This window comes from Polypterus senegalus, chromosome 7 (assembly GCF_016835505.1).
Source record: "Polypterus senegalus isolate Bchr_013 chromosome 7, ASM1683550v1, whole genome shotgun sequence".
Taxonomy (NCBI): Eukaryota; Metazoa; Chordata; class Cladistia; order Polypteriformes; family Polypteridae; genus Polypterus; species Polypterus senegalus.
In genome coordinates this window covers 21,324,243-21,336,386 of record NC_053160.1, presented here as the reverse complement: position 1 = coordinate 21,336,386, position 12,144 = coordinate 21,324,243, and the positions used below count along the sequence as shown (strand labels likewise).

At 40.3% G+C, this 12,144-nt stretch overlaps 1 protein-coding gene across 1 annotated transcript in view; it reads right to left on the bottom strand.

The window, feature by feature from the left end:
* LOC120532389 (valosin containing protein) overlaps positions 1-4,711 on the bottom strand; it is a 32,974-nt gene extending 28,263 nt beyond the window's left edge. The window contains exon 1 of the mRNA XM_039758336.1: positions 4,522-4,711. Within this exon, the coding sequence (XP_039614270.1) occupies positions 4,522-4,538 (17 nt within the window). The 5' untranslated portion in view covers positions 4,539-4,711. The remainder of the gene's footprint in view (positions 1-4,521) is intronic.
* Positions 4,712-12,144: the final 7,433 nt, after the last annotated feature.

The following is a 12,144-nucleotide window of genomic DNA, read 5'->3' as shown; positions in this document are numbered from 1 at the left end:
GACAAAGAAATGAAGTCTCAGAACAGTATCATTTCAATGGTAGGTTTATTTCAACAGTGGCAGATTGCACATCAAAAGGAAAATCGAAAAAATAACTTTAAATAAAAGATAGAAATTGATTTGCATTTCATTGAGGGAAATAAGTTTTTGAACCCTCTAACAAAAAAAGACTTAATACTTAGTGGAAAAACCCTTGTTTGAAAGCACAGAGGTCAAACGTTTCTTGTAATTGATGACCAAGTTTGCGCACATTTTAGGAGGAATGTTGGTCCACTCCTCTTTGCAGATCATCTCTAAATCCCTAAGGTTTCGAGGCTGTCTCTGTGCTACTCTGAGCTTGAGCTCCCTCCATAGGTTTTCTATTGGATTAAGGTCCGGAGACTGACTAGGCCACTCCACTTTTATTTAAAGTTATTTTTTTGATTTTCCTTTTGATGTGCAATCTGCCACTGTTGAAATAAACCTACCATTGAAATGATACTGTTCTGAGACTTTTCATTTCTTTGTCATTGGACAAACTTACAAAATCAGTGAGGGGTCAAATAATTATTTCCTCTACTGTACGTTAATTGTCCATGCAAAACTATATTCTAAATTTAAGCATTTTCTATAACTTTTAAAAGATACATAGCCTGTCCAGGTGTTTTATAATGAAGGTCACGGTGCTCAATGCCCAAACAGCAAACAAAAGCCTAAAAACCTAGAGAATATGTCCAACTTGAAGCAGCAAAGGCTTCAATTTAAGAAAATATTCATTTTTGCACTCACAAGGCATCCTTGTGATAATGAAAGGAAACCAAATAATCATTTTATCAAAGAATCTTGCAACTATTTTTCTTAGGGTAAGAACATGTTTCCATTTGGTTTATCTTATGTCAAGACTCCAACATCAAACTGCATTCTGCTTATTATCCTACTTTCTCCAAAGTTCTACTTTTTGAACAGTTATGTTCTGCAATGGCTTGTGATAACAGACATGTGTGCTTGCAGCATGTGATTTTTCCAAAATAGTGCTTATCTTTTATCCATTATATTCAGTGTAATTTTACCCTGAGAGTGAGATTCACACTAAGATGCAGCATAGGCATCGTAGAAATCAATTTGTTAACACACAGGGAGAACATGAAAAACTGATGCAGAACATGCCACTGCACTACCTGCAGAAGCCGGCATAAAAGGAGATCTGAGAGCAGTGAGTTGGCAGTGTCCAGGGTTTTGGGTTTGGTGGTGAACGTGTAAACCACTGATATAGTACTAGTCGAGCCTGTTAAACTATTGCCTTGTTTGAAGGCTTTACTAGCCACAGATTATTAGTACACTTTGCTAGTTTGGTAGAAAAACGCTGAAACTGTGCCTCCGATTCACAACTGCAAAGATGTGTGGGGGAAAAAGTGGCATGTTGGTTGACCCCGAGAGTGGACAAGTGGAGTGAGGCTTTTAGCACATGGTGGAAGCATCTGCATAATGAAAAAAATATAAGAAAAAAATATAAGAAATTGTTAAATGTGCCTCGTCGTTAACAAAACACTGACAGCAATTCACATCAGGACATCAACATTCAGTGTCAATAACTGCACTTGGCGATGTCTTTGTAAGGCAAAACTATACCCCTAGCCCTGAGTGGTGCTGCAGACAGAGCAAAGGGCACAGACTGCTTTAAAAAAATGGCTAAATCTCACAACAATGGTTTGCTTATCTTCTTAAAACATGGATACATGGTTTTGTAATTTGTGTGAGACAAAGATTCTGATCAATATTTAATATTTTTAGCTTGAAAAATGAAGGTTTTGGCATTCAACTATGGATCTGTGTACCAATTAGTCCTACTGGAAGCTGCAAGAACAGACAAGCAATTTTTAAAATGTATTAAAACAAAAAAAAAAAAACTTCAGAACATGATTTTATATGGAAAATTACTTTTTGAGTTTCTAATATACTGTCTTAGGTTACCAGAAACATTTTCACAGCTAACACAAGGGCTACTGTTACAGACTATTTCTGAGAATATAGAATGTCTAGGCAAGAAAAAGTTAGGCAATAATTTTACAAAGGTATGGTATATTTATAACACTGTATGGTTCTCTGTTCTGTATAGACAGCCAGTTTTGACACAGCTTAAACCTTGCTGAAGGGGCCTTCCACTGAAATTTTAGCTTGTGCATCCCAAGTTTTCTGTTCCTTATATTCTTTGCCTTGTGGACTATTTTATGAAACCTCAGCATTTGAAGTATTTTCATGCTAGTGGTCTAAATAACTTGTTTTATGCATATCACACCCTCTTCTACTATTTTATTTATTACTTATTTTGTTGTACATATACAAATATAAAAAAAGTTATCTTCAATATATATTTGACCATCTTGTTTTGATTATATTTTCATGCATATTTGTATGCAAAATATTTTGTACACCCTTACATTTATTGTGGCTTGTACTTTCATATTTAATTAGTGGCATTCTATATTACCCATTACAAAATATATAAATATACTTGTTCTACTAAATTATTTTCCCTTTCATTTTTTTGCATTTCTACTCTTTATACTGCCGTTATTGTCTTTTGGAATTAAAGCATTCTCTCATTGTACAGTGTATTTCTTCCCTTTAATCTTGATTTAGTTTGAATGCAATTAGAAAATTAATTCTTACCTTTTTTTCCCCTCCTTGGTCCTTTTTTAAACATTGTTTATATACCTTAGCAACCTGCTTCACCATAAAGCAGCAAATTAATACATACCAAGACTGTGAAGAAATAACTTTCGATTTAGAACAAAAAACAAACATGTGAAGTCTAAGGAAGAGAGTCTGTTCTGCCCTTTCTTACATAGTTTGTGTGCGTTAATAAAAGAAGTGATGAAATCAAATCTGAAAATAAAAATTGTCACTACCTGCTAATAAATCTTCCATGTATCCATTAAGTCAATCTGCTTAAAAGTACCTTGAAAGTTCTAGGAAGAATCATGATACCAAATCACGTGCATCAACTGAACTACATTAGCTGATAAATCAGCCAACTTCTATAATACGGACACCTTTTTCCCCTTCTCACAATACCAGTATGGTGAACTGAAACTTTTCGTACCCATTGGAAGTGCGCATTAAACTGGTTGGCTAAGAAAACAATGCATAGGCCAATAACGACACTGCTTTGTTGACACTATCATTGAGCCAACCAGGCCTCGTCCAATAACCGAAGAGACACAAGCGGAGCATCACCGAGACACAAGGCAGAAGGATTAAAGGCAAACAAAAAAGCAGTTGCCACATCGTCCCTGTCATCAGGTCACTGCTAGGGGGTTTCTTGCTGGCTACTTGGGAGTCGTCTTGTTGTTTTTTTTAAATCGTAATATTCTGGGTTATTATTTGAGTAAAGCGACACGTTTAAACAAACACCCACGAGGTTTCATATCAAAAAACAATCTTTAAAAAAAAGTAATCGTCATATCGCATAATATCAAAGTCACTTTCAGATCTGAGGAATTGTGTAGTGGTGCCTGGTTATTTTAGCAGTAATGGTTTAAAACTTGTAGAATGCTCTTAAAAAAAACACTATCTAAATGATTCATTCACATCAGTGAACGAGTGCCAGTCGTGCGGGCAGCACAGGCCTTGTGATGACACAGCAGGAAAAAAAAAGGCAAAGACAGAAACGAAACTGTGCAGTACAACAGATAGCCCTTAATTGGAACGTTTCGTAAAGCTTTACATCCTAATAATAAAACCAATCTCCCAGAGGGTCGCTGGACATCAGTGGACCGCATCTTTATCCAATATTCTTTTAGACGACCTTATAACTATGAAGAAAAACTTTAGGGTAACAGTGGCACTCCTGACAAGTAATGCTATCGGATGTTTAGATGGCATCCTGTACTTCTCCATTGCTCACGGCTTTACGTGCTGTCAGTCTACCTCAATTTATTTAACGGCTGGTGTCCGAAAACAGAGCTTTTTCGATTTAAGGAATCAAGCCCTGTAGTTGATGTTTAACAAATCCCGAGTCGTTTAACCTCCGGGGAGTTGGTTTCGTCAGCTCAGGGTGCCGGTAGGCCCAAAGCCTATAGCGCCGTCTGGTTTGTTCTTAATGCTGAGCGGCTATATTCGCTGCTCATGACCGGCATTTATGCGCAGGTAGGCCCTACTGATGGCCATCGCTATAATACTGCAGTTTTCTCCCCACCACCCAACACAATGGCCACACTTGCCAGTTATACAAAGCCCCAGAATGACAACCAAATGGTGACACTCCACTGGCTTGACGTTCGCGTAAACCCAACCGTATCACGATAAAATTACTCATGAATTGTCATGTCCGAGGTTAAAACCTATTTAACCGTCAAATAAATAAATCAACTTCACTTGAAAATGCCGTTTGAGAAAATTAAACTACAATTTTTTCTCTGTTCCTCCCACTGTTTGCTGAGGTAACATCACCTCATCAACGATGATTCATTAAAAATTCATTTAGGCAGAGAAAAATTATATCCTATTTACAAAACACGAAGCTTTCTCAATAACACTTACTCGCCCCCCGTAGCCATGCTGGTCTCTTCGCAGAGTGTACCAAACTAATTTACAGATATATTACTGGAGCCTTAAACGACAAATGCAAGCAGCCTTCCAGTCCGTGTGCTCTCGCTCTCCTTCTCAAACTAGCGCTGCCAGCTCTGCCCAGGCACGAAACGGCCAATCGATCTTCTTGCTAGGCCACAATAAGCCCTGCCCACTTGAGGGAAGGGAGGAACGACAACGATGGGAAGAAGCGAGTCCATTGGATGGAGTAGTGCGGATATAGCCAATAAAAATATCAAATGGCGTACAGGCTTAGAAATTAGCATTTTAATTGGTCAATCAAGTGTCAGTCTGTAGAAACTATAGAAACTTCCGCCTGAAAGAGAGTAAGCAGAGTTGTAAGGGGGAAATACTTCAGCGTAATTAAAAAAAAAAAAAACAGAAAGAAAGAAAGAGAAAGAAAGAAAGAAAATGTGTTTAAAGCGTGCAGTCCCGATATGAGACCAAATAAAAAGTGTTCAATTATAAAATAGAGAAGTACATTTCGTAACGCTTCTAGAAGTTTCTGGACTTGAACCGAACGGTCTTTAAAGCAGGTGTTCACAAAGTCGATGTCGTAACTTCTAGCTTTCCTCATTGTTTAAACAATGGCATTTTTAGTCGAATGTTTTCAGTTATAGGATTGATTATGCGGTCCTTTTGTTCATGGCATCATTTCATGATGTTAACAATACCCGTCAATGTATAAATCAATCTATTTAGGAGGAAAACGAAAATATGATCAATGGCTGTTGATATAACTATATACAGTAGTTAAATAATGTACGTATATAATCACGAAATTCGAATAAGTACCTAGCAAATAAGTAGCCAACTTACTATATATGCTAAGGTGGATTTGTTATGGACAGCTTTGGCTTGACAATAGGTATTTTCTCCTGGCTAATAATGTTGCTAATTAAATTCCTATCTCTGACTTTCTAATGTGACAAATTTTAGCACGAAACGCAACTGTCTTTTTTATACATTTACGGGGCAATTTATTGGTGTCAAGGTCCTGTTTTTTTATTGAACGACTAGGTTAGCTAGCTAATAAAAATAAAACGCTAATAAAAACCAAGCTAGAAGTGAAATAATTATTTTATTGTAAAAAAATAAAAAATACATTAAAATATAAACGTGAAATAATTAATATACTGTACATTACATAAGCTATTAATTAGCAAAAAAAGTATAATTGAGGAATATGCAAGCCAAATACAATATAGAACTATTTAGAAAACATTTTACATACATTACTTGTGTAAAAACAGTCAACTTTTTCTTGAAGTGTCTTTTATCGGTAATTTAAATATATAGATAAAAATAAATACATAGAAATTTAAAGAACAGCTTTCAAAAGCTTTTTCCATTTTGGCGAGACTCTCTTTTGTTTTCACTATTAAAAAATAAAGTGTGTTATTAATGGCATTGCTGATCTAACTTTGCCAACTAGGACTCTTCATACAAACACAGACCTAAGGATGTAAAAAGCGATGCATTCTTATATTCAGAAATTTTCAATTGCCGCCATGCATTTCTTTTTCTCATTGTTCCATTTCGTATCCTGGACTTTATCATGCACGCCTATGAGCCATCGGGTTTGCTTACTGCTCATTGGCTCAATATTCAGGACTAGCAGCAGCACCTGCAATTGTCCAGGTGTTTCATTTTAAGGCAGAACTATCTAACTTCTATAAGTGGTGGTTGTTGAAGTGTACCCTTCCAGAGACAAACTAAATTAATTGAATTTATTTCAGGGCACTGCCCTTAAAACCCACTGTTGTCCCCACAGAGTCAAAGTTTTGGGTTCCAAAGTAGTCTAGTGTCTGTTATTGACTAAGTGGGTTATGTGTGCAAACTTTTGAGATTGTGAGGATGTGGAATTGTATAAATAACAATGCACACACACATTGAGATGTGTATATTAGAACATACATTACTTCTAGCTTGTCTTTGTACTTCAACGTCTTCTTTGTCATTCTTCATCACTTAATCTCCTTCAACAATTTGCTTGATGCTCAGCAAATGTCGCTGCTCATCTTCTTCCTGCCATTATGGTGGTCATCGCTTGGTTTTTAGATCACTTTGCTATAAACACACAACACAAGTCACTTTTCTGTCCTTTAATTACGTTTATTAAAGTTTGATGTTCGATCATCAATAAACACAATAAATCAAAAAATAGGAGGCACACCCATTCAATAAATCACAATTAAAAAAAGTAAAAATACAACCAATAAAATCAAGTGATATGTATGGGAAAAACAAGTACTGTATAATGTACATATTGGAATATTTTAAGTTATATTAAATAAAATGAATATAGGGTGGCACGGTGGTGCAGTGGGTAGCGCTGCTGCCTCGCAGTTAGGAGACCTGGGTTCACTTTCCGGATCCTCCCAGCGTGGAGTTTGCATGTTCTCCCTGTATCTGTGTGGGTGTCCTCTGGTTTCCTCCCACAGTCCAAAGACATGCAGGTTAGGTGCATTAGCGATCCTAAATTGTTCCTAGTCTGTGCTTGGTGTGTGTGTGTGTGCACCCTGTTATGAGACCCGGGTTCACTTCCCGGTTCCTCTCTGCGTGGAGTTTGCATGTTCTCCCCGTGTCTGCGTGGGTTTCCTCCCACAGTCCAAAGACATGCCAGTTAGGTGCATTGGAGATTCTAAATTGTCCCTAGTGTGTCCTTGGTGTGTGGGTGTGTGTGTGTGTGTGCGTGCCATGCGGTGGGTTGGCACCCTGCTCAGGGTTTGTTTCCTGCCTGGTGCCCTGTGTTGGCTGGGATTGGCTCCAGCAGACCCCAGTGACAATGTAGTTAGGATATAAACCCCAGGCAGGGCACCAGCACACCGCAGGGTGCGCACACACACCAAGCACACACTAGGGACAATTTAGGATCACCAATGTACCTAACCTGCATGTCTTTGGACTGTGGGAGGAAACCCACGCAGACACGGGGAACAAACTCCACGCAGGGAGGGCCCAGGAAGTGAACCCGGGTCTCCTAACTGTGAGGCAGCAGCGCTACCCACTGGGCCACCGTGCCAGCCTATAGAAATGTCTCTTTTATATAATTCTGTTTATATATACCATATAATGAATGGTTCGGCTTAAGCAAAGTTTATTTTTTTTGTAAAGGACAAAAAAGGAGATTGCATCAGTCAGTGAGTCAGATGAGTTCGTTTCATTTCAGATCAGATCCGATGAGAAAGGGATGATCTAAAGAAGGATCGAGACCAACAGCCAGGAAGCTGCGGGGATTCTTTTTTCATTTTGTGGAATGTTCAATCATTTTTAATGCTATATTGAATAAAGGAAGATGACACCTGTAGTTAATCTGCATCCCATCTGAATGTGTGGAAAGACACAACATTATGTTCACAATACAACATCCAAAACCAAAATAGAAAAAGCCTGTTATTTGTAGAAGGGTCGGGTAAGGTGTCTTTGGAGTTACAAAGGGGACTGTGTGACACTACAAAAGTTTAGACATACGCAACAGCAAACTCTGTACCTGTTGACTTTAAATTCTGAAAGGGATTATCAATAGATGGGTTTGAGAAGTCCTTGCCTTAATTATAGTAAACAAGACAGCAGCAAGACTGCACAAAGAAAAGGGCAGATTGTAGGGGCGTTACAGTCCAGGATCTAGAACTCCAGTTTAGGAAGGAAGGTAGTCAAGACCCCTTCTGATGCGTCCTTGTCACCATCTGACACACCCACAGCAGAAGAAACGATCATCACCCTGCCATTTTGAAGAGTCTGTGTGCAGTTAGAAGTAGCTGGAAATGATCTCTGGTGACAGCTGACTTAGAAGGGAGGGCTATGTAAGGCAAGAATCAACTGGGTTGGTGCTGGCTAGCATACATTAGCCACACATATATTTTATATAGCACCTTTAAATTTTAAGTATTATTTTAACACCCTAACCATGCAAAATTCTATATATAATTTATTTTATATAGTGAGTAACTTGCATATCTCTCAAATCAGTGATGGTATGACTGGAATGTATTCTCTCTGTAAACATTATGCTATTTAATCATTCAACCATAGCTCTACAGTATGCTATCAAATAAGCATCTTTCACATATTTGTTATATAGTGTCTTTCATGTCAGTGTTATTCATTTGTATCTATTGTGGTGCTCGGCCGGGACGCCCAGGAGGACGTGAGGAGGGCTTGTGCCTCCTCCAGACCGCATGAGAGGCGTCCGTCCTGGTTCTGTTGGGGGCCACGGGTCGAGGGCATGGAAGCCCTACCCTGTAGGGGCCCGTGGTCACCGCCAGGCGGTGCCCTGATGCCGGTTTATCCCGTGTGGTCCTCGGCCAGGGCTGGAGCCCAGCCGGGACGCCTTGGAGGACCAGAGGAGGGCGTGTGCCTCCTCCAGACCTAGTGGGGGCGTCCGTCCTGGTTATGCAGGGGCCTCGGGTAGGGGGCTTTGAAGCCCAGCCCTGTAGGGACCCGTGGCCACCGCCAGGCGGCGCCCCAGTGCCTGTTTATCCCGGGAGCCTGGCACTTCCGCCACACCAGGAAGTGCGGGGTAAACGACGGGGAGACACGGACGGCTTCGGGTGCGCAGCCGGCAATTCCGCCACACAGGGGTGTGGCCACCCTTAAGTGCCGGGAAGCAGCTGGAGCCCATCCGGGTTCCCATAAAAGGGGCCGCCTCCCTCCAGTCAGCGGTGGAAGTCGGGAGGCAGTGTTGACGGAGCTGGAGAGAGGACAGGAGGCGGCCAGGAAGCAAGGCACAGACTGTGGGCCCTGGACTTTGGGGGATTCAGTGCCAGGGGCACTGGGGTTGTGTGAGTGCACGTGACTTTTATATTTGTGTAAATAGTGTAAATAAACAGTGTGTTGGGTGCAAAAATGTTGTCCGTCTGTCTGTGCCGGGGCCAGCGTTCACACTATCTACAGGGCTAGAAAAATGATTCACCCTTTCCTACTACCCCCGGTTTCTGCACATTTTACTCAATAAATGCTTCAGACCTTTAAACAAAATGTAATATTAAAAAAGAGAGATCCTGTGAAAGCACAATACAGTTGTTAAAGCATTACTGTCTTTATTCAAGCCACCAAGTTATCCAACACTCCTATACCCTATACCCTATGTGAAAAAACAATTGCCCCCACAGTTTTAATACGTGGTTTCAACACCTTTAGCAGTAATAATCAGAACTAAACACTTTTATAATTTGACATCAGAATTTCACATGCCTGTTGGGAAATTTTAGCCCACTGTTCTTTGCAGGACTGCTCCATTCAGACACATTGGTAGATTTGCTGGTTTGAACTGTTCGTTTCAGGTCCTTCCGCAGTATCTCTATTGGGTTTGAGTCATCACTTTAACTAGGAACAGTTAGGAGGAGGAGGTTTTGAGAGCATGCACTCATATAGCAAGTTGCTGCACCCACCACACTGCGAACCACCTCAAGATCCCAAATCAGAAGCCAAGCACAGCCGCACATCAGGTGACACCTCAGCACCACACTAGTTCGAATGGAGTGGAACAGTGCAAAGTTGTTTTGTAACAGTGGCTAGAGTGTCAATCCTGCCACCAATCCTCAACTTTTCCCTGTAAGTTGGAGGACCTGCTTACAGGGCTGGATGCAGGTTAACGTCATACCTAGGAAAGAGCAAATGCAGGTCAAGGGCCTTGCACAAGGGCCCAACGGAGTGGAATATGTCTGACTCTTAAGGGATCTGACTAGGTCATTGCAAAACTTTACATCTGAAATGGTTCAGAAGAAGCAAAATTAAACTTGCAACTGTGCTTTGGCTCATTGTCCTACTGCATAACCCAATTACACTTCAGCTTCAGTATGACCAGACGTTCCCCTTAAGAATCTTTTCATATACAGTGCAGAATTTAATGATTCCTTCAATAATGGCATATCTTCCAGGTCCTGAGGGAGCAAAACATCCCCACACCATCATATTATCACTTCCATGTTTTATTGTAGGAATGATGCCCTTAATGTTGAATGCTGAGTTAGTTTTACATCAGACATAATGGCACCTGTGTCATCCAGAAAGTTCTACTTTTGACTCATTTGTACATAGAACATTATTCCAGAAGGCTATGTGATCACCCAGGTGTTTCTTTGCAAATGCAACACAAGCACTGATATTACTTTTGGACAGCTGAAGTTGCTGCCTTACTAGTCTCCATCTTTTTCTTATTGTAGAGTGATGAATACTAATTTAGCTGAGGCAAAGGCAGCCGGCAAGCCTTTGGATGTTCTCCTGGGATCCTCGGTGCCTTCTTGAATAAGTCATTGCTGAGCCCTTGGGCTATTCTTGGCAGGCGTGCCTTTCCTGGGATTATTCATCGCTGTTCCAAATGTTCTCAATGAGGTGTAGTGAAGTCCCACAGCCCTTCTAGAAATGGCCTGTAAATATTTTCTAACAATGTTTTTCTCATTTCTTCTAGAATTTCCTTTACTTATGCATAATGTTTTTCAGACCTTGTGGCGAGCACTTCACTTGTGAATTAGAGGTCAATATATGGTTAAGGCTAGATTCACCCGGTCTGGCTATCTTCAGTCACATTTATGTTTAATTATCAGTTACGTTTGTTTAGTTGTTGGTGTGAGTAACTAGGAGGAAATTATTTTTTCACACGGGCAATAAAGGGGTCGGATAACTTTATTACTTACATTTGTTAAATAGCAATTTAGAAGTGGTGCTATTTGTTTACTCTCTTTTTGTAATACAGTTTGGTTAAAGATGAATATTAATTGTGAGAAACGTGCAAAACTATGGGATATCAGAATGGGGGTAAATACTTTTTCACAGCACTGTATTCTTGTTTGGGGCAACTATAGGTGCATAATATATGGCATAATTTCATCATAATTGCTATTCACTCAAAGAAACTATTATATATACTGTATACATTGATCAGCAACAATATTAAAACCACAGACAGGTGTAGTGAATGGGATGTATTAGGGAAAAAGTGAACAGGCAGTTCTTAAAGACTATGTTTTAAGTAGGAAAAATTGGCAAGTGTAAGGATCTGAACAACTTTGGCAAGGGCCAAATTGTAATGGCAGAGCATTTTCAAAATGACTGGTCTTGTAAGGTGTTCCTGGTATGCAGTGGTTAGTACCTACTGATGGTGGTCCAAGAAAGGATAACTGCTAAACTGGTGACAAGGGCCTGGGCACCAAGGCTAATTGATGTGTGTGGGGAGAGAAGGCTATCCCGTCTGGTCCGATCCCACAGAAGAACTACAGTAGCACAAATTGCTGAAAAATTTAATGCTGGCCATAAGAGAATGGTGCTTGAACACACTGTGCATGACAGCTTGCCGAGTAGTGGGCTGTGTAGCCACAGACCGGTCAGAGTGCCCACACTGATCCCTGTTCAGTGCCAGAAGTGCCTACAATTGGCATGTGAGTGTCAGAACTAGACCATGGAGCAATGGAAGAAGGTGGCCTGGTCTAATGAATGGCATTTTCTATCAGATCACATGGATGGCCGAGTGAGTGTGCGTCATTTACCTAGGGAAGAGATGGCAGTGGAATGTACTATGGGAAGAAGTCAAGCCCAATGGAGCTAGTATGATACTCTAGGCAATGTTCTGCTGGA